The sequence below is a fragment of the Puntigrus tetrazona genome, chromosome 5 (genome assembly GCF_018831695.1).
Source record: "Puntigrus tetrazona isolate hp1 chromosome 5, ASM1883169v1, whole genome shotgun sequence".
In the NCBI taxonomy this organism is placed as follows: domain Eukaryota; kingdom Metazoa; phylum Chordata; class Actinopteri; order Cypriniformes; family Cyprinidae; genus Puntigrus; species Puntigrus tetrazona.
Window position 1 is genome coordinate 20,035,419 of NC_056703.1, and position 26,137 is coordinate 20,061,555.

The 26,137-nt window shown below is 38.4% G+C and overlaps 4 protein-coding genes across 10 annotated transcripts; 2 read left to right on the forward strand and 2 right to left on the reverse strand.

Annotated features, from left to right (window-relative positions):
* Nucleotides 1-73: 73 nt before the first annotated feature.
* cfap157 (cilia and flagella associated protein 157) lies at nt 74-4,751 on the reverse strand. Its single transcript, XM_043238766.1, has 9 exons — nt 3,865-4,751; nt 3,139-3,410; nt 2,584-2,737; nt 1,934-2,201; nt 1,694-1,824; nt 1,462-1,612; nt 1,198-1,376; nt 947-1,087; nt 74-832 (listed from the first exon to the last, which is right to left on the reverse strand). The coding sequence occupies exons 1-9, from the start codon at nt 4,014-4,016 to the stop codon at nt 811-813; spliced, it is 1,470 nt and encodes a 489-aa protein (XP_043094701.1). The 5' UTR covers nt 4,017-4,751; the 3' UTR covers nt 74-810.
* sh2d3cb (SH2 domain containing 3Cb) lies at nt 3,553-12,180 on the forward strand. 7 transcript variants are annotated; one of them, XM_043238764.1, is made up of 12 exons: nt 3,553-3,709; nt 4,764-5,124; nt 6,634-6,673; nt 7,662-7,790; nt 8,173-8,606; nt 9,004-9,080; nt 9,164-9,639; nt 10,046-10,161; nt 10,249-10,420; nt 10,541-10,652; nt 10,724-10,924; nt 11,167-12,180. In XM_043238764.1, the coding sequence occupies exons 3-12, from the start codon at nt 6,647-6,649 to the stop codon at nt 11,334-11,336; spliced, it is 1,914 nt and encodes a 637-aa protein (XP_043094699.1). In that variant the 5' UTR covers nt 3,553-3,709; nt 4,764-5,124; nt 6,634-6,646; the 3' UTR covers nt 11,337-12,180. The 7 variants fall into 7 exon arrangements, with proteins under 7 accessions (XP_043094699.1, XP_043094698.1, XP_043094694.1 ...); XM_043238763.1 differs by lacking the exon at nt 4,764-5,124; XM_043238762.1 differs by lacking the exons at nt 3,553-3,709; nt 4,764-5,124 and adding an exon at nt 5,354-5,491.
* A 526-nt stretch (nt 12,181-12,706) lies between these two features.
* On the forward strand, nt 12,707-16,129 carry tor2a (torsin family 2, member A). Its single transcript, XM_043238767.1, has 5 exons — nt 12,707-12,899; nt 13,635-13,900; nt 14,015-14,190; nt 14,659-14,786; nt 14,908-16,129. The coding sequence occupies exons 1-5, from the start codon at nt 12,782-12,784 to the stop codon at nt 15,150-15,152; spliced, it is 933 nt and encodes a 310-aa protein (XP_043094702.1). The 5' UTR covers nt 12,707-12,781; the 3' UTR covers nt 15,153-16,129.
* Nucleotides 16,130-22,856: 6,727 nt separating this feature from the next.
* On the reverse strand, nt 22,857-25,779 carry ptrh1 (peptidyl-tRNA hydrolase 1 homolog). Its single transcript, XM_043238273.1, has 5 exons — nt 25,348-25,779; nt 24,615-24,834; nt 24,431-24,530; nt 24,235-24,280; nt 22,857-24,142 (listed from the first exon to the last, which is right to left on the reverse strand). The coding sequence occupies exons 1-5, from the start codon at nt 25,525-25,527 to the stop codon at nt 23,882-23,884; spliced, it is 807 nt and encodes a 268-aa protein (XP_043094208.1). The 5' UTR covers nt 25,528-25,779; the 3' UTR covers nt 22,857-23,881.
* Between the last annotated feature and the right edge of the window lie 358 nt (nt 25,780-26,137).

The following is a 26,137-nucleotide window of genomic DNA, read 5'->3' on the forward strand; positions in this document are numbered from 1 at the left end:
AAAACATAAATCTTCAAGACTTTTATAACGCTTATGACCATGTGACGTCAGAAAACTGGCTTTCCATATTTATTAAATAATTAATAATATATAATCCAACTATAATAAGCAGTCTTGACTGACGACTGGTCTTTGTGTAAAGTTCCCAGAACCGGAAGAATTTCCGAGTGTAGGTCAACTTTCGAAAGGAACTTTTCGAATTCTGAATCATCTATCGCTATTGTGTTAACAATAAATAATCATGTACTTAACTGTGGACTAATTACACGTATATTAAAATGTGATTGAAGCTATTTACATGTACTTAATTATTTAAATCTTATTATCTGTTACTACCCAGCACCGTGGACTGCGGACCTTTACTAAGCTTTTCTTCAAATAAACACCCAGCGACCCAAAAAGAGAAATGGGATGTCTTTTATCGTTCACCCCTGAACGTGCTCGGATATTTACACCATCTCCTACCAGCAAGGGGTGACAGGACCGTATTAACCCAGCTAATCTTTCAAACAATTATTATTACTATTAACATTTAAGTAGGTAGTATAAAAGCAGAATCTCATATGCTTGCCCCATGATAACTCTAGTATAAAATGAAACATTTTAGCGTTTGATATTCAACAACTTAGTGAACGAAGAATGGGAAACATTTATTTTTTTTCTCTTTTTTTTCAGTTCACGTATCTGTCCATAATGATACGGCAACGCCACCTAGTGACAATACATGGACATAACACAATGTAGATTGAAATGGCACAGGTCTACATCAACATAGCTGCCTTGTCACAAGTACGACAATGAGAAGGTCGGTCATTTATCACCTGATTGTTTCCTAGAAGAGAAGAAAGTTGCTTCATCAAAATTCATCATCTGCATTGATATTCCACGTTATATCAATGATTGCATGCTTCGTGTGGTGTCCGTGTGCCATAACCTATATACTTACTTAAGCGCATAGGTAAAAGCACTCTTAGACAGGCTTCCTGTCTTTGATGATGTAGTGTGCGTTTGGCGAGGGACCAATCCCAGATCCCCGGTTTTGAAGTGAGAAAGCTGTGAAGCAGATTTCCGCAGACGTTCGCTTGGTCTGGAGTTAAAAGCAAGCAAGCCAAAATGATAGAATTATATTAGCCTGTCTTAGAGCGGCATTATGCTGCACGCCCAATTCAATCCATGACACTGAAAATAAACGTGTACCTTTTAATGTCACAGGCTTTTTTGAGATCATGCCTGCCAGTCACCTCCGGCGTGAATTCAGCAAGCGCTAGACCGTTTCCTAAATCTGCAGCTCTATCCAACACAGCCAGCAGTTTCTGCATCATCTGATTTCGTCTGACAGTAACCTTCAGAAGTGAGTCCTCCTCTTTAGGGACCTCCTGTAACCGAACCAGAGCAGGACTAGTGTTTATTTGCCTGGCTGTAACAGCAAATGATAAGTGACCTGTTTATGTTCACTCGTACCCTCAGGGCCTCTTTTAAAGCTGCTGCTGCTTCCTCAAGAACTTTTTTCAGCTGTTGTCCTTGCAGCCTTTCCTCCTCAAGCTCTTTTCTCTGTGTCTTGGTTTCAGCTTTTGTTTGGTTTAGAACTTCTGTAACTGTTGCATGTTTCTTTCTGTAAGTGGCGGTGATACTATTAAAACACACTGAAAGTAGTATGCATTATTTTACTTATGAGCGACTTCAGGAGCCCAACCTGAGAGCATCGAGCTCTGTGCATATCGCAGAGTGACTGTCAAGCAGCTCTCGGTGCTCCGCTTTAAGTTTGGTACACTTCTCCACTTCAGACTGCATCTGCTCGCACTTTTCTGCCAGCTGATGGACTACCTTGAGAAAAATCATGCTTATTTCTTCGCTCTAAAAATGCACGTGTTTTCAAACAGCAAAAAAGAACGAGCTAAAAATGCATGAAAGTATAGACACATAAACAGGCAACCTTTTGATTAGCAACGCTTTTCTTGGTTATCTCATGTAGCAGCGGTTCGTTGATGGCGTTCTCTATTTTGAGTTGCTTTTCTCTCGCTCGCAGATCGTTGTTCTCCTTCAGCAGCTCCTTGGTCTTGTCTGAGAGCTGCTGAAGTTGCGCTGTCACAGACAGGTTTTCTTGCATGGCTCTCTTTGTTGTCTCGGGCATCTTCTGATCTGAAACCCGACGAAATTCAGCTGCTACAGCAGCAACATGTTGCAGCATTTCTTTCTTTAGCCTGTATAAGAAAAAAAAGGTCAATAATTAATATTGGTAACACACTGTTTCCATCTGTTATCGTTAATTAGCATAAACTAACAATGAAAAATTCTTCTAAAGCATTTATTAATATTATTAATGTTATTTTAAAATCAAGATTTGTATTTTTTTTAAACAATAACATTTATTATTTATATAATTTATAATTAAGTGATATTTTGTGATATTTAACTGAAAATAAAAGATGAATGTCAAACAGTCACCATTTAATTTCTAATGTTTAGCACCGACGGCTTCAGACTTCAAATAATGCACAATATTCATGAAAAGCGGTCGTTATTGATCCAGTCTTATTTCTCTTAAAATGCACTTCCTATGATCACTGAACATTGAGTGCCCACCTGTCATTGTCCAGTACAGCTTTTTTCTCCAGATTGTAGATTTGCGCTTGATGTTCTTCTTCTTGCTTTTGAAGCTGCTCTTCCAAACACCTGCGTTCAGCCATAAGCTTCTCTCTCTGCATAGAAAACTCCTCTAAAGATGCCAGTTTACCAGCTGAACACAAAAAGGTCAACAAATTTTAGGTTATAAGGTGCTTTTATTAATTCTGGACACTTATATGGGACCTTGGACCACAAAAACAGTCATAAGTAGCACAGGTATATTTGTAGCAACAGCCAAAAAAACATTGTAAGGGTCAAAATTATACATTTTATTACAAGTTTTCTACCATAAATACATCAAAATGTATTTTTGTAGTAATATGCATTGCAACTTTAAAGTCTTTATTTAACTTTAAACTTTATGTTTTATTTATTTACTTATTTTTCAGATTTCAGATTTTCAGATAGTTGTATCTTGGCCGAATATTCTAAAATTTGACCCTTATGAATGGCTCTGTGGTCCAGGGTTAATACCTCATTAATTTTTATTATATGAATAAGTGACTCCTGTACCAAGTGCCATGTTCTCAGACGTGAACCTTTCCTTGTTTTCCTGAAGTTCGTGTCTAAGCAGGCTCAGCTGTGACTCAAAAGACTCTCTCTCAGCCTCCTGAGCTTGCTGCTGTTTTGATAGCGTCTCGGTCAGATCAATCAGTTCATCTTCTTTTTGAGCCAGTGTGCGTTTTAGGTAGAGGACTATGTCTTTCTTCTCTTTCTCCACATTATTGATCTTAGAGTATAAATCCTTTTCCTGAACCTCCAGTTCATCGCATTTATGCTGGTACCTGCAGTCAAAAGACAAGGTCACAGTTCTTAATAACGTGTATGAGGCAAGTGCTTCCTGTTGAGGATATGACACATTTGTTGAAATATGCCGTCTGGTTAATTATTAACAGTAGATTATAATCCAAAGTCTATTTCATTTTAGTTTCCTCAAAGGCACAGAGACGAGCTGCATGAATGACCCAAACTCACAGTAAACATTGTGAGCTAAATTCTGTTGATGTTTTACAATCTCGTGGCCAATGTTTTAATGTAAAAATAGTCGACTGAAACTTCAATCGAGTTGTCGAATCAGCATCAGGTGAGTGTTTGCTGCACGTTCTCATCACTTACTAGGCTACATGAATATTTATAGGCTGCTTTTGTTTTTAATTTTCTTATATAAACGTCTTAATGATGTAACATAAGAAACAATCGCGTAAAATAAGGTCGTAGTAACTTGCAAGAGACGCTCACCTTTCCAGTCGCTCCTCCAAATCGCGTATTTGAGCCCGATAAAAGTTTTTGTCACTCTCCGTCAAATCTTCGTCTTTTTTCTGCTCAGGATTCATACTTTCCTTTTTAACTGATTTATCTCCGGTCCCTTTTCCATTCTTTTTAGGGGGCATTGAACTTTTGCGTATGGCCAACTTTAAACGAAACGGCGCAAGTACAAACTTTCAAACGCAATTGTTTCTTGTTGCCATGGATGTCTGAGTTCAGGCGCCGCGCGCAGACATGCGCGAGAGAGCGCGTTGTGCTTTTTCACACGTCTTCTTTCCAAACCAAAAAATAGTGGAAAATATTATCCAAAGAGTTTAAACCACCGTTTCGCTTTCATTTTTGACTGAAACTTGAGCTTTATCCTGTCATTTGCTAATTCCACACACTTCTCTAATGTTGAATATAAGGTCCGTGTTTGCTTTACACGCGTTAGTTCGAGCTTAGATATATATTGTAACTTTATTTTGACTTTATTGTAAACTTTAAGATTTATAGTTTTCAGTTAGCGGATGTTATTATAAAGATACATGAAGAACCAGTTTAAAAACTGCATGTATTATGAAAAAGACTGACTCGTTGTTATCGTTCATGTTCACATCCTAAAATATTTCTCAGAGTTTGCATTACTCTGTTGCAATTTCCTAAACTGTCCCATTTTTATTTACAAAGTCATGAGCAATTCATATGTTAAAGTTTGTATATTCTTAAAGAGTCTCCAGGTATAGGCTTTATTGGCGCGGGTGACATTTTCATATAAGGTTTATAACAGTGTTAGCCTTATAGAGTGTGCTTTGTTTAGTTGTTTAGCCATTTTAAATGCTTAATACAATTTTTTAAAGTAAAAAAAAATTACTCTCTGCTTTATCTGCAAGTCGAGCCACTCGGAGACCGGCACGGGGAATAATACAATGATCTGAATGAGAGCACGGGCATCTGCGAGCCTCGGTTGGACTGTCAAAACAAACGCTTTTGGCGTACAATAACAGGCATTTTGCGAGTATGATGAAGATGCCAAGTTGTAGGGGAGGGGTGAGAAAGATGCAGGACAAAACGACGTCGTTATGAGACACTGCAACATTGTAGCAACGAATAATAGAGGCGCTGCGGGACGAGCTGCGCGTGAAGCGCACGCATGACCGCGATGACGACCGCCTCGCGAGCCTCGCGGGACAACTTCAAAACACGGACTGAGAGTGAGATTCTACAACAATGAGCTCCGCACTGATCGCCGAGGTCAGACATAGCAAAATTACTTTAAAAGTCGACCTTTAAGGTCCTACTGAGAGCATTCCCCGTACGGGTAAACCGTCACACGTCACGGCGAAGTTACATTGTCCGGTAAACTTTAGTGTTTATAGCGATAGATGGTGGATGCCTGAGAGGACTAGAGAGGTTCGGGGAGGGGAGTCTGCTCATTATGTAACTGCTGTTTGGAAAAGTGTTTTCGCGCTCAGCTCCCTGAGTCTGACATTCCGACGGGTCCACTGGGGTTCGGGTAGACTTCAGAGAGAGCGGATCACACAGACACTAGGCGCTCGTCCTCGTCCTGTCACATCGCCTGTCGCTTCTGCCGAGGGTTTCATAGAAGAGAATGACTTTGGTGAGAATCCCTTTCCGGTAGGAGGTTATTTTTACGGTTGTTAAAATGAGTAGAAGTAATTTTAAAGGACGTCTGTATGATATCCTGCTCTACTGTGCGTTGAAGCGCACTGTAATGTTTACGCCATACACTTTTTGATACTGCAGCATTTTTTGTATCTCTCTTTCTTTATGTTTTCGTTGAGGGAAAAACAGCCAAACAAAGCGCGCTCATCCTCATTCTGTCACACGGCGTGTTGTTTTGGCGGATGGAGGGTTTTGAGGACAAGTGAAGTGCCTGGGAAGTGTTTTGGAGAAGAGAATTACTTTCTGATAATCCTTTTCTGATTGGAAGATATTTAATGGTTGTTAAAAGGTTGTTTAGGGGACGTCTGATTTATAACGCAAACATCAGTTTAAGTGAAGTGTCCTCTTGTGCTATATGTTTTGATGTACTGAAAAGACATTTTCTTAATAAGTGTTTTTTTTTTGTTGTTTTTTTTTTCAACACCTCTTACTTTTGTATGAAAACAAAATGGTGGTACATTATTGTCATTTGTGCTTAAAACATATAAAAAAAATGTTCATTTCATCATTTATACTGCTATGCTACTTTTTATATATTTATACTGGAAACCAACAGATCGCTCATTAAGACATTCAGATTTCATGAGTGTACGTTGAGGAATGTGTGTAACGGTTTGTTTTTAGGGTTTAGTTTGTTTTTTTTTCCAACCCACAAGGCTATGTTCAGTACAGAACGTTAAATATCTGATTGTGAAACCGAGAGAGGGAACTGGTGTTGTAATCTCTAAGATATTCAGGCTGTCTGGCATGGAGGCTTTGTGTTTGGAAGTGGACACAGCAGGCTGGAACTGGGTGTTGTCAGATGTGCCTGTGGTCCAGCAGAGAATGTACTGAGCTGTGTGAATGCATCCCCTAATACACAGAGGATACGGTGGTCATGGGAAAGAGCAGCTTGTGTTTTTCCGCTGACAGTTTCCTGCTTTGGAGCCACCTGCCTGTCACTTCGTAGTTACCCTATGTGAAGTTATGCTTATGAATAAGTCTTTCCGCTCAGAAACACACAACTCATATGTCATTACCATATTTTGACATTGATTACCACACCGGTCTAACTTTATCACATTTCTGCATTTACAGGCATTCAGGTCTCATGGAAAACAGTGGTGTTTATGTAAAGGTAGGCTATCGTATGATATTTGTAATATATTAACTTCAAGTTAAGTTTCAGGTTGACTTTGTAACAATAAGGGGAGACTTAATTGAGGAAACTTTCAGTCATATAGCTCTTTACTACAAAGGGATAGTTTACACAAAAAGGACATTTCTGTCATCATTTAAATTCAAAACCATTCCTTTTGACTTCCATGATATATATTTGCCCACACAGTAGAGGTCTTAAGGGAATTAGACTTAACTATTTAGTTATCAACATTTTACAAAATACCTCTTTTTGCGATTTGCAGATGACAGAAAGTCATACATATTTGGAAGACATGCAGCTGAATAAGTGACTGTCTGACATTTTTAGATGAACTATAAAGAAATAAAAAGATTGCTGCATTATAAAGGTTATTTTGTTTTGCTGGTGACACAAAATGTTGGACACAAAGGCATCTGAGAGCTTCGCTATTAAACTCTAATTGAATTAGGGTGTGTGACACAAAAGGGCCTGGACTGCTGCCCATGACTTCAGAATGGTTGAGGACAAACAGGGTTACTGTAGGCAACCGACTGTGCCAAATGTTGCTGTTTATTTTAGAGCAACTGAAAATGGGCTCACATTTCAATAGAAATGTTCTGCACTGGTAGTTGTTGTTGCATGTAGAACAAAGACAGTATTTACACTATTACTGTCGTTCGTCTTGCTGCACAATAGTTACTTAACATGCAGGACATTTTCCCATCATTTAAGCGCAACTTAATCCGTTTTATTGCTCTAGATGAACATAAAAAATGGATAGGAGAGGACTGGATAATGGTCGCTTAGTTGTTCCCTGTGTTGCTGTTAGCATATATTACAGCAGTGATATATTTTGCCCTATTAAGAATTAAACACGATGATGCTACCTTAACAGCTCAAAACTGCAATCTAGATGTGATTCATAGGAAGTGTCTCATGATTTCTATGTTGTTATGATTGCTCATCATTGCTTTACTTCCTACAGTTTTCTAAAGAGACGCATCAACCGAATTCCCCATCAGACAAATTGAAGCAAGAGCTGGAACTAGAGTTGAAATTAAACAGCTGTAACTTATCAAGTCATGGCTGGTACCATGGTCGCATACCTTGGGAGGTGAGTTTATAAATATTTTTATGTACACGTTCAGAAATTAAGCTTCCAGAAGTATGTTTTCCTAGCCGTGCCATTCAACAACAGTTTTTGGTTTATTCAAAATAATCTTTTGGGTAGCGGTTCTTATATATAAGGTCTGTTATATATAGTGTTCTAAAGAAATAGATAATTATTTTAATTGTGAAAATGTTAGTGGAATGGAAAACTTCCACGGATGTTAAAGGCTGTTCAGTGAACGATAAATAACAATAAAGAACCACTATTTCGAAGAGTTTAATAATCAATCCTCAAATATTTACATGTTCTTGGTTTGACTAGTGTTTTCCCATCTTAAAATTAATGGAAATGTATGTACATATGACTTAATAATGGCTTTTTACAGGTTTCTGAGTCTCTTGTGCAGCTGGATGGGGATTTTATCGTCCGTGACTCCCTCACTAGCATTGGAGACTATGTCTTAACCTGCTGCTGGAACCAGAAAGCGCTTCATTTCCTCATCCACAAAGTTCTGCTCAGGTCTTATGAGACATATGCCCACGCGCAGTACTTTCTGGAGGAGGAAACATTTGATTCTCTGCCAGCATTGGTTCGTTTCTATGTTGAAAATAAAAGGCCTCTGACAAAGCAGAGTGGTGCCTACATTTACTCAGCCGTTAACAGGACACTTCCACTAAGATATTTAGAAACCATGTTTGGGCTTCCAAGTGTGGAAAACAGCCCAGTAAACTCACCTACCAAACAGAAGGGAAGCCAAAAGAAAAGGGAAAGCATAACTGTGACAGAGGCTTTGGAAATTGAGCTGATAAGACCTCAGAGGTGAGTTTTATGATAGAAATTGTTAAGAAAATTTATTGCAAACTACTGTTCATTCCTCAAAGAATCCTAAAGTTTCCACAAAAATTTGAATCAGCAAAAACATTGAAAATTAAAAGAAACACTATTAATAATTGAAACCGATAATAAATGAGAATATTAGAATCAGTATTTTTAAATGATTTCTGGAGGATCGTGTGACGCTGTAGACTGAAATAATGGCTGCTGACTCAAACAGAAAACTGTTTTTAAATTGTAATAATATTCCACAATTTTGACTGTATATTTTATGCCTCTAGGAGCATTAAAAGGCTTCCGTCTAATAAAAAAAAATGTTCTCATCCTGTAAATGATTGGTTTCTGGGTTTGATAATTGATTGTCCTGTACTGTGTTCCACAGGGATGTTGTGAGGAGTTTTGAAGGTACCGTAGAGCAGCGCGTTGTAGTGTCAACTTCTCCTGTGATAATGAGCACATGTAAGATTCATTTCCCACCAAATCTAGTAAAACCAGAAAGCATGAGAACGGCATTGTGACTATGCATCTTCTTTTGTCTCCAGTAGCCAGGCGGCGACAAAGCCCTTCTGAAAACAGGAAGTTCGTAATAGTTCCTTCATCACCTGTTCTTCAAAAGTCCAGTGAAATAGGGCTTTGTTCATCTCCCCCTGAAAACACTCTCATATATTTGGAACCAACAGTACATCTTCTGTCCTCCATGACATATTCCCATCAAAACAACAGAGAAGCAAACCAAAATGACCCAGCAATTTCTCAAGTTGACCCTGTCGCTACAAATCTTCCCTTTGTGAGACATGAAATGCAGACTTTGGATTGCAGAGAGGAGTACGAGGAGGATTATTTAGTGCCTTTCACAATGGACACAGTTTCCTGTTTCAGACCTAGTGTGTATGAGTCACCGCTGATGCCCCCAGAAAATAAACCTTTGGAGACCAAGATACTGAAAAAAGTGAAGGATGTTCTGTTTGAAGTTGATATAAAAACAATGGCAATGCATATCACCAAAGCTGACTGCATGGTAAGTTTAAATGCATAAGTATAAATGTGTTGAGATTATATTCATTTTCATGCGTTCAAATAACTAGCATTTCTTAGGGACTCACAGTTAATCGGAATAAAACCGAAATAGCTGGAATGGCTATGAAACAACTAATTTACACATGTACAGCTTATAATTAAGCTTTTAGTGCTTTTCTTAAAAACTAAAATAGTTTTATTGTACAGTCAAATATTAAACATTTTAATATTTCGTAATTTGTCACTGCGTTTATAGTCATGTTGATAAATATTCACAAAATATGTTGTCATATTGTGAAAGATTATTATTATTACATTCGATTACGTCTCGATTTTCAAGTGAAATATATATGACAAATAAGACATTTGAGCATTTGAATAACACAGCTACTATCTTCCCTCTGCAGGTTGCTCGAATCCTGGATACATCTGATGATACGATGAGAGGGATGGGGGTGAGTTCAGGATTGGAGCTTCTTACTCTCCCACATGGACATCACCTCCGTCAAGATCTGCTGGAAAGGTTGGTACTCCCCATTTTGCTCAATAAATTCCTGTTTTGTGAGATGACTACTTAAATGACACCAGAAGACTCTTTCTTGCCCCTCAGGTTCCACACCATGTCCATAATGCTGGCTGTTCAGCTGCTGGGCTGCACGGGTAGCGCTGAAGAAAGAGCCACTCTGCTGCATAGAGTCATCTGCCTGGCCTCTGACCTCAAGAGCAGCTTGGGCAATTTGTTTGGCTTTGCCACAGTTATGAAGTGCCTTGAATTGCCACAGGTTCGAGAAACTGATGAAAACATAAATGTTTCACGAGAACAATTTTTCATAAGAGTAAATAAAAATGCTAATAGTAAATCCGGTCTGGTGTTTATAATCTTCTAATGAATGCATTTTTAGATTGCTCGCTTGGATGAGACATGGACAGTTTTGCGTCAGAAGTACACAGAAAGTGCTGTCCTTTATGAGAAAACCCTGAGACCCTCAATGAGGATGATGAACGACGGAGAAGGTATTCGTTCAAACAAAGTGGCTTTAAAGATCTTTGCTTATCATTCTAAATTCTCTTCAACTGTCTTTCAGAGATAAGTAGACCCACAGAGACAACTTTTCCCCATGTGCTCCCTCTGCTGTCTCTTCTTGAAAGAAATGTCGTGGCTCTTGAGGAGTCATGGGAAAGTGCAGACACTGGAGTGGCCATGGTCCTGGGCCATCTGGATTCTGCACGTACAATCGCGTGCAACGGGAGGATCTTCAGTGCAAACGCAGAGAACAAACTGCAGGGTAATGGCTTTATAACATAAACCATTTATAATGGGTACAGAATCTATTTAGGATATCTGCATTTTCAAAACAACAACAAATGCTTGCATTTATTAAGCTCACTTATTTATTTTCACTTTAAATTCAAGGTATAAAAATATAAGCTGAAAATGTGCATGCAATTTAATTCAAGTAGCACACAGTAAAAAAAGATTTAGGTGAGGTGTATTTTATGTTACCAATTTCAGATTTTTTATTTGTAGGATTTCAGGAGGAAGCAGATGTCTGGGAGGTCTTCCTCACAGAGTTTCAGATGCGTCTCCTGTGGGGAAGCCGTGGTGTGGAAAGAAATAAAGATGAACGTTATTCAAAGTTTGATGAAGTGCTGACAGCTCTGTCCAACAGGCTTGAGCTTTCCGACTCAACAAAATGACTGAAAGGATGACTGCTAGTCACATGCTATTTTAAGAAAAACCATCTCACTGCCAATTTGTACATATTTTACGAGATGGCTAATTCGTGCGACCTCACTTGTACAAGTTTTTTGTTAAATCTTACAAATTTCACGAGTTGACAATTCGTATGAATTTGTACGAGTGACTGCCCCTAAACCTACCTGTCACTGAGGTTTTAGACAAATTGTGCAAAATCGTACAAGTCATACAAATTTGTACGAATTAGCCACAGATTTTCCAACTAATATATGTATGAACTGGTCGTGAGACTGTGTTGGAATGGTTTTATGAATTCATTTAGTTTCATTGTTTTTTTTCTGTAGGTTTATACTGTATATAAACTCAATATATCTTTCAATCTTAACTTATTTGATTTTCAATGCTATTTTTGTTTCATATAATGTGTTTTTATTTTTCATAGTGTACATAAAATTCATACCCAAAGTTTTATTTTCATAACAAAATAACTATGATAATATTGTTAACTTTGAATTCTGAAGTATGTGTTTAATTGCACTGTTATTGGTTCTTATAATCAATAATGACCAGATAATGAGTAATATTTACTCGTTGGTACACTTTATGGAGATTTTACGTTTATATATTTAACTCTACTATTTCATAGGCTACTTACATCATTTAAAAGTAAATTCTAAGCTAATTTATTCTTTGGTTTTCTTCCATTTAAGTTACTGTTTCCAAGTGAAATGTTTGTTTATCTGATTTATTGCCAAGCATTTACAGATTTGAAATTGTAGTGTAGCCTATGTACTTTGATACCCGTGGCCACATCATAGTCAAGTAAATCTTGGGTCAAATGAATCTCTTGTGTGTAATTTATTTAATCATTGATTCAGAATCATTTACACTCGTCATGGCCTATGCATAGGCCCAGTTGTTGTATAAGGACTTTTAAGATGATTATAATCACAGGACACATTTTTTTGTTCCTTTTCATGTTCTATTCATAATGAGTCGAACACAGGCGCTTGCCTACTTATGCTCTGAAAAGGTTACTTAAATGTTAGAGAAATAGTCTTACATACTGGAAATATGTTTATCACTTGATTTATCACCTCTGCTATACGACTGTATGATAGCGTTTTATTAAAACGTACATAATTCTGCAAAGAGATGCAAATATAGTTTGTAAATATGTATTGTAAATTATCTGGGTGTTACGATTATAAAACGTGCTTGAAAAGAAAACTTTTTTCTTTTTAATTTATTTTTGTTTTAATTTGGGGATCGCGGATTTACGCAATTGCGTCACGACGTAAAAGATTCAGTGACTTGTCCCTTCCGCTCGAAGGAACCGATTCGCGGGAATCAGTTTGTTGCCCTCTAGCGTCTGTGGCGTTGTAGCGGTTCTGCTTCCGCCAGCTAACTCGTCTTGGAGCGGTGCTCCGAGGCTATAGCTACAATGTTATTTATACTTCTTTTAATTTATTGTACGCCCTTTGGTACCGCTTTTGAAATGAAGTCTATTTTTTGTTCCATATCTGACAGCTGCGACTGTGACTACAAACCAGACATAAAAGGTAAGGCGTGTGAGATATGAACAGCTGTGTCTTCAGCATGTAGACAGCTAGCGTTAGCTTCTCTAGTACTCTGTGGGGCTTACAGCTTCACCAGATGAAACCAAAGGATTTCTTTCAATATAAACCACGGACAATCTACAGCTCTTTGTACCACCTACGACAGATTTAACTTTACCATAAATGATAGATGACAGCTGACTGTAAACAAACGAAATGCTACATATTTCGGTGTATGTCTGCAGCTTTGTACGTTTATACAGATCGATTTTTTGACTACAGTAAATGCTAAAATGCATTCGAGACCGTCCTTTTGTGACTTATTTCATGTCTTCTGCTTATGAATAATATTTTATGACACACTGCATTTCAAGTGCACACAATTTAGCTGGCAAATGATAACACTAGAGAGGCGTGACTGCATGTTTTACAATAAAATATAAACATTATGAATTACATATTTGAGTAGTTATATCAATGGGTCCTATGGTGTGACAAAAAAATATCTAACATTTAAGATAAACCGCTGTCATGCTATTGTAAGAATGAAGATACATTTTTCTGTTTATTTTTTCATTTTTGCTATGTCGCACTACAGGACAGGACTATATATATATATATATATATATATAGAGAGAGAGATAGATAAATGTTTATAAATGTGTCTGTGTGTGTGTGTGTGTATATATATATATGTGTGTGTGTGTGTAACGGCAAACTGTGCCTGTGTTTTCACAGGTTTAGAGTGGGACCTTTATAAAAACCTTTATGGTCAACATATGGCTCAGGATATTGTCTCGGAAGCAGTGGTCAATTTTTTACAGAATGAAAACCCTGACAGACCACTAGTGCTGTCTTTCCATGGAGCATCTGGCACTGGAAAAAGTCTGGTCAGCTCTATGATAGGAAGACACATCTACGGTACAGCTATGGGCAGTCCATACATCCATCAGTTCATTCCCACCTTACACTTTCCTTCAGCTGACAGGGTTCAGCAGTACAGGGTATGTAAGTATGTACGGATATTAACTCAGATCGGGAGCACTGTAATAATTAGTTCCTGGATGAGAACAGTTTTTATTTATTGTTCATGGACTTGTTTTATGTTTTGCGCGCAGTCAGATCTAAAACGCTGGGTCGAGAGAAACCTCACGGCTTGCGCTCGCTCTATCTTCATCTTTGATGAGATGGAGAAAATGCCGCCTGATGTGATCGATGTCTTAGAACCGCATCTAGGTCCCTTTCATGTTCTATTCCAGACGAACTACCGCAAAGCCATTTATATATTTATCAGGTAAGTCCGAATGACTGATTAATGGGATGTTATGGATGGGTCTAATGTTATGTTACGGATGGGCTTCTGTCCTTCAGTGCAGTGTAACGTTTCGGCCCAAATATTTTTTGCATTTATGTATTGCGAATAAAATGCTCTCATCATGTCTTCAGTAAATATTTTGAAAGAAACCTTCGAGATTTCTGTCCATCCTTTGAAAGTCTGGGTAGGATCCAAAAAGGTCGTTTTAGGATTTGTTTGAAACTATTTGATTCATATAGACTTTTTTTATATTGACTTTTTGGGATTAAGGTTTGGTTGCTCAAGATTTCAGCATTTTCAGGTTTTGTTAAAAATGTTTTATTTGTGTTTTTAAAGATGAACCGAAGCAATGCAGGTTAAAAACAAGAGGATGAGTAAATGATGACAGAATTTTCACGTTTAGATGAGCTTTGCTATATCCCTTTGCTGTTTTTTGTTTGTATTCAGTACTGTAGGTCAAGAGGTGATTAATAAAGCAGCTCTGGAGAGCCGTCAGGCGGGTAGAGATCGAGAGGACATGCTCCCTAAAGAGCTGGAGGACGGTATTGCTGATGCGGTGTACAATAACAAGAAAAGTGAGTGTCACGGATCTTCAATTTAATCATTTTAATGGGAGCTGCTGATCTTAGTGCTTACTATGTGTTGCGCAATTTCCCTCTAAGTCAATCTAATCTGTGGGTGAACTTTGTTTCCCAGGTGGGTTCTACCACTCCAGAATAATTACAGAAAAGCTTATCACTCGTTTTGTGCCTTTCCTCCCCTTGCTGCGGCGGCACGTGGAGCGCTGTGCCCAGCGGGAGCTCTGTCAGCGCGGCGAGTGTCAGCGGGACGATGTGGCGGCGTCCGTAGGGGGCGCCATGACTTACACGCCGACCGAAAGCCAATACTTCTCCAGCACCGGCTGCAAATTAGTCCCAGCTAAAGTGAACTTTTTCCTCTGAGGCTCAACTCTTAAGCGAAATCTCTTAAGGATGTTAACAGCGACTCTTGAGCTATTGAGCACGGAGCCCTTGGCCGTGGAGCTACGGAATGAAGCCGCCTGCATCCGGGGACATTCCCTTATTTGTTTGTTTCATCCATATGGATGAATTCAGATGAACAATGAGCGAGATTCGGTAAATAACTCTGGTTAGCTCTGCTTTGGCCGTTTTTAATCAAGCGTGGATTAAGCTTGTTGCTAGCTAATAAAAGGACCGATTCGGAGAGCTCTTCTCAGTTCTCTAGAACGCCGAAACAACCTACGACACACTCGGTTTAAGTGTGCAGTTAATCAAGTGCACTCTGAACTTCAGTGATTTATTTATTTCATCATGGGATATTCATTTAACAGTGCTGTATTTCTCCTGCCGACCACAGGGTGGCAGCAGTGCCTAATTGAAGCAAGTGTTTTTTTGTCTCGCACAATACCATTGTAATTGCAGGTGTATTTTTTTTTAAGTTATATTACATATGTAAATATTGTATAATAAGCCTTCTTTTGGTTTTTTGAATAATTCACCGAATAAATCTGTTTTTGTTTTGCTTTTTCAGTACAATCTCACAATATTAATAGGGATGTCTGTAAGCCGGAGTTCAGATGCGAAAGTCTCTTAAGTGCCATTTGTTATTTGTTATTATTAATCTAAAATTAAATAGGTTCAGTAATTTCACTGGCATTCCATAGGTCTGTTCATTGTAATCAAAGTAAAATAGCTAAACTTAAACATATAACATATATAAACGTATAAGGTCTGTGAAAAAGAAATTTACAAGAAATTTTCAGATGCCCCACACACATATAAATATGTAAATACATATATAACTTTTACACGTTTAACTTGTGTGTGTGTGTGTGTGTGTATACACATTTTTCTTTTTTTTTACAAAAAAGTCATCACGTTATGAATTAAATTAACAGTCAATTAAGGTAACATTGGTACCACATCAAATTTAAGAAATGTTTTAAATATATATATATATATATATATATATATATATATATATATATATATACATATATATACATATAATTTAAGACTGTAAATGGAATAAAAATTGAATCATATCCATTTGCAGTGTTATTCTTTGTTGTTTACATTGTGCAATTAATCTGCATATTCAATTAGAATAGTATGTAGCTTGATGTAAATATTTTTTAGAGGTTAAACCATTTTCCTCATGCACTTCTCTATTAATCGACCAGCCATATCAATCTTTGATAACAGTTTTAACCATTTAAAATATGTACAGTGATGCAAAATTATAATAACAACAATAAAATAAAAAGTTCATTCTTCAGCTCGAGGATTAGCTTTTTTAGATGAACGAGATGATCACGTAATGTTTTGAACGTCAGGAGTTTGTCCTGTATGTCCCACCCTAAATAAGACCGTTCCAAGTCTCTTACTGTGTGAACACGTAACTGTTGATCGTGAGCAGAACGACACAAAGCCCCCCGACTCCCTCCGACAGCCCGTCTTCCTCCGCTTACCAAAGGATGTGAAATGTTTCTCAGCGGGAAACCCTAGCAGGTGTTAGTTGGTCCATTGCCGGTCTGGCGAGGAGGACACCGTGACTGTGAGCTGGACGTTAAACCCTTTGAAACCACGCTGAATTTCAGTGGATAAGCCCTTAAAGCTTTCCCTACCGTTTCACCTGCGCACAAAGCGCTAATACCCACTCTGATGACTTCATCTGTCCCATCCAGTATACCAAGAGGAAGTGTAGCGACGAGGCCCTCACCTTGGGTGGTGTCAAAGGAAGGATTTTCGACTGTTACAAAAAGAGAGCGACCCTCCTCCCTCCCCCGAACCTGTGCTCTTAGCTTGACCCCCGCGCTCTCGTTCACACGCTCTCCAAAGCGGCTGCCCTCACCCCGGCCACTGGCCCCTTCATTCGGACACCTCTCCATTCTGTCCTAAATCAGGTCTAAAGAGGCACAACATCACCCCCTCCACCGGTCCCCTCTGGCCCGGCTACAATACACCCAGCCCCCCCTCAACATCTGTGAGCACCCCTCTGTCTCCTCATTTTCTCCCTAACCACCCCATTATTGGCCGTCTTTCACTTGTAAATGTGGCCAGCCACAGTGCTGATGAGGCTTTCATCTGCACGGCCCGGGTCAGGCTGGAGTTAGCGGCCGGCTGAGGGGTGGGACGGAGGATGCGGCGGGCCTTGTGTGGCCCAGAGATGAAAAACAATCAGCACACCGAGCGAAGGCCTTTTGAGGTGCATTCAGCTGAGACGCTTGGCTAAACCAACTTTTGCCTCTTTCTGGCCGCGCATGGCTTATTCGCTTGAGTTTTGCGCTTTAGAGATATACGCTTGTTAATTAAGCAGTGTTTTAATATTAGAAAGTCACATCTTAAAAACAAATGTTTTTTTCTCAACAGCAATAAAAACTGAACGCGGTGGTTTGAGTTACAACAACTTCTTGTTAAATTCATTTAACCAACAAAGATAATTAGTGTTTTTCAATTTAAGCCCTTACCAGTAATTGAGTGGAGGTCCTCAAGCCAGTTAATCTGATCTGTTACGATTCCAATAAATAGCTAGCATATAGCACATGCTAAATGTCTTTTATTTATTATGTACAATTAATGAACAAGGAAGATATTTATAAAAAAAAAAAAAAAAAAAAAAACATTTTATTTTCCTTATTCAGTCCTATCCACAAAGCATCCCAGCTAAAGTTATGTTTTAAAAATATTTTGTTCAGTATTATTTTTATATCATTCAGATTGTAGTTTTAAAGATGTTTGTAAAGGTTTATTTTTTAATAATTATTATTATTATTTTTTAGTAATGTTATTTTTTTATTAATAGATGTCTTTATAATATAACTAAATCATGATGTGAAATGATTAAATAAAATGTATCATTCATTTTATTTGAGGTATTAAGCAAAAAATAATATTTAAATTTTAGTTTCATTCGTTTTTTGATCATTCCAAATTAAATCCAAACTCCAATTAAATACAAAATATTTTTGCATGTTCAGCATGTCATTTTTTGCTGTTGTTTGTTTTTCTTGGTAAAGTGAACACATTAAGAAACGTCTCATAATGTAGCAAACATTAAAATGCTATTGTTTAGACACGATAAATCTCGAACAATTAATAAAAACCTAACATTCTGTTGCGCAAACAACATTAGAAAGTTCTTAAACATTTTTTGAACAATTTATTAAGGTTGTTGAAAGAGAGCCTTGCCAAAAAAAAAATTTTTTTTATTAATGTAATGATCAAATTTATGTCGTCAAAACTCATCAAAAGTAATGTTTGCAGCTTAAAGGGTTATTAAAGTAGTCATTAAATTCAGATTTTTTTTTCACTGTATGTGTACATTTTGGTAACAGGTCCCCCGACTCACTTTTCAGATTGCAGCTTTTAAGATGTTAAATACTCAGATACATTTCGCTCTCCGTCGTCGTGATTTCAAAAGTCAATCTTTGCATCATATCATGCTCTTGTGAGATTACTTGTGGGCCGTGTGTCTCTTCATCTCTGTTCTCACTCAAACAATGGGTGGTTACCGCAGCGATGGAGTCTCCAGGACAACAGGTGAACAAAGGGCCAGAGGAGGGGGGAATGCTGGGAGAGGGGTGTTCAGGGATGCCCTTGGCCTCCGTGTGGTCAGTGGGGGACATGGGCCTCTGGAGGATCTATAAGAACATGTCTGTCCAGAATCTGTCCTCCTTTGCGAGCATGAAATGATTGATAATCCTCCGACCGAGACTCCGACGCTGACACTGTCAAGTCTTCCCTCCACATGATGTATGGCCTCGTTTGCTTCCACGTGAGGTAGTTATAGTGATAAGCGCACGTTTTTCACCAACACAGCATATATCAGCTCGTTGGAGCTCACGCAAGAGTAAGTCAGGGGGTCTTTGAGGTCAGTGGGGTCCATTCAGATATGAAGAAACTCTTTATGACTTTCAAATCATTTTGGCAGAGAAACTGTTTCAGTTTCAATATAAAGCCTGAAATAAACGCATGTGCACTGAAAGAAATTCGTTACTAAAGGAAAATAATAGTAATAATATAAAAAAAAGCTTATGTTTATTTCTTTCTAAATTATGACAGATGAACAGAACGTCTATTTTTATTTTTTTCCATTTAAACCGTTTTGGTAAATTATTTTAATATTATTATTTTTTTGTTATTGTAATGGCATTTTTTTTATGTCTTACAGTAAACAAGGAAATATTGCTACGATATGTATGCCGTCTTTATCGTAAAAATCTGTGTTTTATTTTTGTTAAAATCCAAGAAAGCGGTATAAATGATCCTTAAAAAATTTCCCATTTTATTTCAGAGATTTACTACGATTTCGCTTTTCCCCAAAACGCGTTTCTGCGGTTGAGCAGCGTTCAATCACACACGGAAAGTGAAAAAAAAAAACCCACAGAAAGGCGGATGACAGCGACGCGTTCGTTTAATGCTCAGCTCGTGCTGATTTTAAAAGATCAAAAGATCTGACCTGTGTGTAAAACTAATCTTGTTTAATCCCATTGGATTAACACGCCGTTTCTTTGTTGTCCTAAAGTCTGTGGCAGACACCTCCGTACACCGAGAAGAAATCTGACAAAATCGTCCGGTCGTGGAAACGAATGTATCGCGAAAACGAATTTACGCGATTTAGCTGATCAACAAATGAGCTGATGAACGTTTTTCGTTCCGATGCACCAGGCAAACCTTCATATGAACAAGCTACACGGTGCAAAATCATTTTTTGTGAGAAATATGTATTACATGAACTAATAAAAAAATTAAATATCAGATAATGTAGCGCTGAATTTTAGGTTACTTTTATATTACGTACAGGCTAAACGTAGCCTACCTATCAAACATAGCCCGCTACTATAACATTAAAACATACAGCAGTGCCATACGCGTCGCCTATTTTATGCCGTTTTTAAATTCCATTCATTTAGCGTCCAAGCTAAACCATTTCTATTGTCAATTCGACACATCACCGCCACACGACAACGAAAAACAGCCTCCGACAAACGCGGGCTAGCCTTTTTATTTATTGCAACGCAATGGCAATTAAAACAAACTCGAGTTTTCGTCAACCTCGCGTGCAACTCTCCGTTGTTTTGCAAACAACGACGCGAATAAAAGCCGCCGCTGCGAGAGCCGCTGATTGGAGACGCGTGGGAGCCTCCAGCAACAGATGTCCAGGCACAATTCTCGACTGATCGCTTGACGTTTCACAAGAATTGCGTTTGGACAATCAACTGCTCGAGCTCGTATTTCCATAAACGGCACGGCCGCGTGTGAATATTTACTGTACGGGATCCGCGCGCTCGGGTCCTCGCGCGTCCCTGCTCTTCAGCGGGAAAAGGCCTTCAAGCACATTGTTATTTCTTCGCGTATTTCAGGCGCGCGTCCTTTCACTGTGTTTCGCATATTCCTTGGCGGTAAAAAAAAATAAATAAATACATCGCGATATTTTTCGGTCCACTTTTTTTTCGTTATCTAGAGAAATGTTAGAATAGCACGGGCCAAAAAAAACTGACGCTCGATATCCCATCTGAGGCTGGGATGTCGCTTTAAGACTGTATGTTCTTTTAACAAAAACAATAGCATGTTTCCACAGAGCTGTTTTTTCGGTGGCTGAAATAACAGCGGCTAAATAAAGTCAGGTCTTACCGGGTGTAAAAAGGCAGAGAATAGCCGCATTAATCGCGAAATGTTATCAATTAATTCATTCCGGCGTGATAGATAAATTACCAATAGCAATTCGCAAAAGATTCCCCTCGGAAACGCTCGAGGAACGCGCTGCTCCGTCGATGTGGACGCGGATCATTAGGAGGTTGCGCTGCACCATCACCAGACACTTTCTTCAGAAGGCACGCCATGTCTGCACCTGTGAGATGTTTCTGATCAAGTACGGAAGACCAAAAAAAAAAAAAAAACCCCAGAAACATCGTGATGTGCGTCAAATTCCTCCGGAGGTCTGGTTCCGCGGCGCCGCGAGTCTCCAACTTCAATGCGCAGAATACATAAAGTTCTCCGGCGTGTTCAAGGCACGACGCGCGTGACCCTCGCAATGCGTGTTAGCGAGGATGCATTTATACACAGGCTAGGCTTTTATCGCTGCCGTCCGGAGGGCTGCTGTAAATGAGGAGCCAAAAAAAAAAAACACTGGCAGCGTTTTCTCGCTAAAGGATGCGCGGAGGCTCGCGTGACAACTGCGCAGCTTTCTAAATAAACGGCGAGGGCGAGAGTGGGGTCGGTGGTCGCTTGGTACGAGATTTGAATAACACACCAGTGAGTGATAAATGGCCATTGTGGCGAGAAGGGGATGAGTATCCACTGTCTCGGTCGGCGTAGTGACCAGCAGCTGCTGCGCTGGGACCAGCAACCTCTTAAAGAAACAACACTCTATTTTTTGCCCATCGCAATTACAATCCAGCAGTGTCTACGGTGCCATTACGCATTGTGTCCTCGATGACGTTTCCCTTTTCTCGAAAGCCACTCGTGTAAGGGATTACCTGGTACTTTACCACAAAGGAGGCGTTCACGGACACTTCATAACTAAAGTGTTTTTACAGGCTGTAAACGTAAATATCAATGGCGTAATATCGACGGCATAGAGCCTAAAAATGAAAAACCATCGTATTTCATTCACGACGTTTTCATTTAAAGCATATCTAACCAGGGATATTATTTGTCCGACCTTTTGAAGTTAGATTTCATTTTAAAAATTGGTTTCTGTGTAGCTATACAACTTAAAATATCGACTACAAAAAAACAACAACCAAACATAGGTTTATCAGGCTTTTATTTAAACAGGCAAACAATTTGGAGATGCAAACGATTTTGAAACAACAATTAGCTGCGTTAAAGGCGCCAAAAATAACAGACCACCTTTTTGGCCGACGAAAACTGTGATTAATAAATCACGTGATATTATAGCAATGTTTTTTTAAAAAATACATTTACTAAACAGGTTTGTAAAATAATTAAATGATCACATTTAAGAAGGCTCTGAACTGAGTTTTGCAACATTTCTTGAGCACTAGGCTACATGAAAATGCCCCATTGTGTAAAATGACTTTCAGTTACTGAGATCTAGTTAAGGCATTGTGTATTACTTTAAATATTTTTGTAAAACGGGGAAGACCCCCTAGTAGGCTTAGAACATTACCCTGAATAAATTTGCCCTTTTGTGTGAGCTGTGTGTCCAGCCGTGCCAATAACCTCTGACCTTTGGTATTGTCCAAGCTGAGAGTGGACCAGAAATCCCGACCATTCAGAGAAGCTAGGAATGATCCGTTATAAAGGACTGCTCAGGGAAAACGTATTTGTCAGAGGAGCTGGAATGCTGACAATCTTTCAAGTGATTTTGTCTTTGAAGTTTTGATGGAAATCTTTGTATGGCACAGCTTTGATTCAGACTCTCCACATCTGTTCAGATTACAAATTATTAGTGATCATCGTAATATTACTTGATCATTTTCTCTTTTTAATGTTATGGTGTTAAGTGAATAATTTAATAATTGTGCTAAACCCGTTTTTTTTTTTTTTTTTTTTTTTTTTGGGACATGAAACTGAATCATTAAGCAATGTATAATATATGTTTGGTTGTGCACTGAAAGCATTTTGACGATTCATTAATTCTTTCTGCCATTATTAATTCAGTAGCGAAACAAGTGATACTTTCCAAACATTTGTTCATGTTGTTGGGCCACAGCAAAATGTGTGTTATACATATTTATAATAATGACATAAAGGGGTGCAAAACGCTTTTTAGAATTTTTCTAATTTCATAAAGCATATTGCAAGTTATAAGCGATTTATTTGAGTGGATAAAATGTAATTAAATTTGCCTGTTTTGCTTTGATGACAACAGCACTTGACCCACATGAACTCAGGCATGGTTTGAGATGATCCAAAGAACATCTTGAGCTTCAACTGAAGATCATCTAGATGTCTGTATAAAGAGCCACATGATCAACTATATAATTTACTTGTTACCTAGAATCTGAAATATTTATTTTCGTCATATTTATTTTAAACCCCTTTTTTTTTTTGTTGTAGATTTAAACTTCGATCCAAAAAGGATGAACAAAAGCTAATTTAACAACATATTTCTGGTGCATTCTCATTCAAGCACACATTTGTGAAGTAACAGAGCTATCTTGAACATCATAAGAAAAACGTATGAACTTATGAACACACCAAATCACATGAAATGACTCAATAAATGATAATTATAGTGAGCTCAGTCTTGTCCAGGTTTTAAACAGGCGCTTCTGAAAAACACTGATATTTAATGTAACATGATGTGATGTAACCTCTCATTTTTTTCTCACATGTTCAAGTTTCTGATATTTACTTATAATTGTTGTCAAGCATTATAAATGTTTGCTTAAACACTGCATTGGTATTTCTAATTTATTGAATCTTCTGCATTTCCCCCCAAATTTGTCAATGTTATATATATTTGTTTAGTATAATATACCACAAACTGCAAGCTGCTGCCTCCCAATAGGCTCAACTTCAAAATCTGACATAGACCAAACAAAGCTTTCAGTACAGAGTTATCAAAAATTACTATTTTATTTTAATGTCTTTTATGAAAAACAGTGTCCTTCCCTCTTCTGGGGATCTAAGCACAGCATCACAAAACTCTACTCCTTCAGAAAAGAAACGCAGTTATCAAACATCTCAAGTGTAGGTCAGCTCTGTTTCTGCTCTTCTGTGGTGTCCTGAGGAGGTGAAAGAGTCCTGGCTTTGTTCCTGCGTGACGCTCTTCTTCCCTCTGCTGGAGAAGTCTGGGACTGGGATTCTGTGATGCATGTCAGCAGAACGTCAACACTCTGCTTCAGGACGGGGTCTAGAACATTTTGTTCCTCTTGTGAAAACCGTCCCAAAACATAGCGGTCAACCGGCGTTTTTCCCGATGGTCGGCCGATACCAATACGCAACCGCTGCATCACCTGCAGGCACAATCAGCGTGTGTTGTTATACTGAACCATGCAGAAGATCACTACACCTTGTGTGTTGCACTAGAAAACATTTGCTGACTCACATCAGTCTGAAGGCAGTCCACACATGACCTTACACCATTGTGACCCCTGAGAAGATGAAACTATGGATCAGTCACTATAACTATTATATATATATATATATATATATATATATATATATATATATATATATATATATATATATATATAAATAAAAAACAAGAAAAGAAATCTATCAATACAAATGTTTTTACTCACCTTGCACTTCCACCATGTTTAATACCGAACTTTCCAAGTGGTTTGTCAAGCTCATCATGAATCAGGAGAATATGTTCGGGTGAAATTAAATATTTGCTGGCTGGAAATATTAAGAAATTAATTTAGATTTCACAGGATTGCAATGGAAAAACATTACAGTATCATTGCAGAATATACATCTCACCTGCTTTTGCCACACTCACACCATTCACATTCATGAGCAGCTTGGGTCGAAGGAGAATCAGCTTGATATCTTGAAGCTGTGTCACAATGACTTCCCCTGAAACCTGCCGGTCAGATCTCCAGCTGTCTGTAACTCCCAAACGTTCAGCCAACGCTGCGAGCGCAGCCATCCCAACACTATGTCGAGAGCCATTCATGCCAGGGTTTCCCAGCCCCACAACCTGAAACACAACGTGATTCAGTCATAGGTTTAGGTACATAATTAAAAGACACTAGTACCTCTGACAGTTATTCTCAGCCCTAGTTCATTAGCCAATTCCTTTTTTTTTTTCTTTTACTTGTCACATGTAAGCTCTCTTCAGAATGGCCACTTTATAGCTTCGCATACAGGTTGTGTTAAACAGCTAAAAACGTTGCTTCTACTATACCAGTTGGTTAACGTAGTATTTAGAAACAATATCACGTCACTGAAAATGCTCGTCACTACCGGGAAAGCGACTGACAAATATATAAATAAAACTTTTCATGACTGGAGTTTTGACCAAATGAAAACTCACTACTGTAAGAACTAATAATGGCTTTGACGAACAGCCTTATTGGAAAAGTAACGAATAAACAGTATTTACCAAACAGGTACTATTTCCACAAACTTTAGTGTGTATTTTTAGGGAACACGGGTTAAACTGTTTGTCATAACATGTTAAGGCCAAGTGAAGCCTGACTAACTGACGTACCATTTTGCTTCTGGTCCAGTCGGCTGTGGTTTGACCGGTCATCATCATCTTCGGTGACGGCAGCGAGCTCATCAACACTCGATGGAGCAGCTTTGTTATCATTCGTCTTATGAGAGCCATCGGCTGTTTGAACGCTTGTGTCACAGAAGCCCAGACTTTACCTCGTAACGTGTTACTCATTATGAGTCATGCTGACTTTAAACTTCACGATACCGGCCTGTTACACGGTTTCGAAAGGACTTTCATCAGACAGATCTCGAACGGTGGACATTTATATCACGGAATAATCGTAACTACAAAGCACAGCAACCGAAACGTATATTTAGCGGGCATATGTATTGACATAAAGACGTTTTGTAGTCGATTGGATTTGCGTTTCAGTAGGACCCCATGCTTTCTCCGATCCAGGCTGTTGAAAGGCAATGGGAGATTGCCAGATTTCAGGGGTGAAATCCCCCATAACGAGCAAAATGACAGGGCGGGGTGTAAACTTTGCATACAACAACGATTTTGAAATAGTGTATGTCAAACTAAAATACTACATGAAGTGGATGGCAATAACAGGTGGTGTTGACCATTTTATGTGTACGAATTTTAAACGTGTTTTCTAAATATTTGGCAACGCAACTGACCTTAAAGATGCGAATGAGTTTTTAGTCTTTACAACCCATAGCGCCATCTATCTTGATGGAGGAGAGAGTAGCATTTGGTTGATTTAAAAGTTAATCTAAAGGTTTACATACAGAAATATTGAATTACCCGTATTTTAATAGACAGGTCTTATTTTATA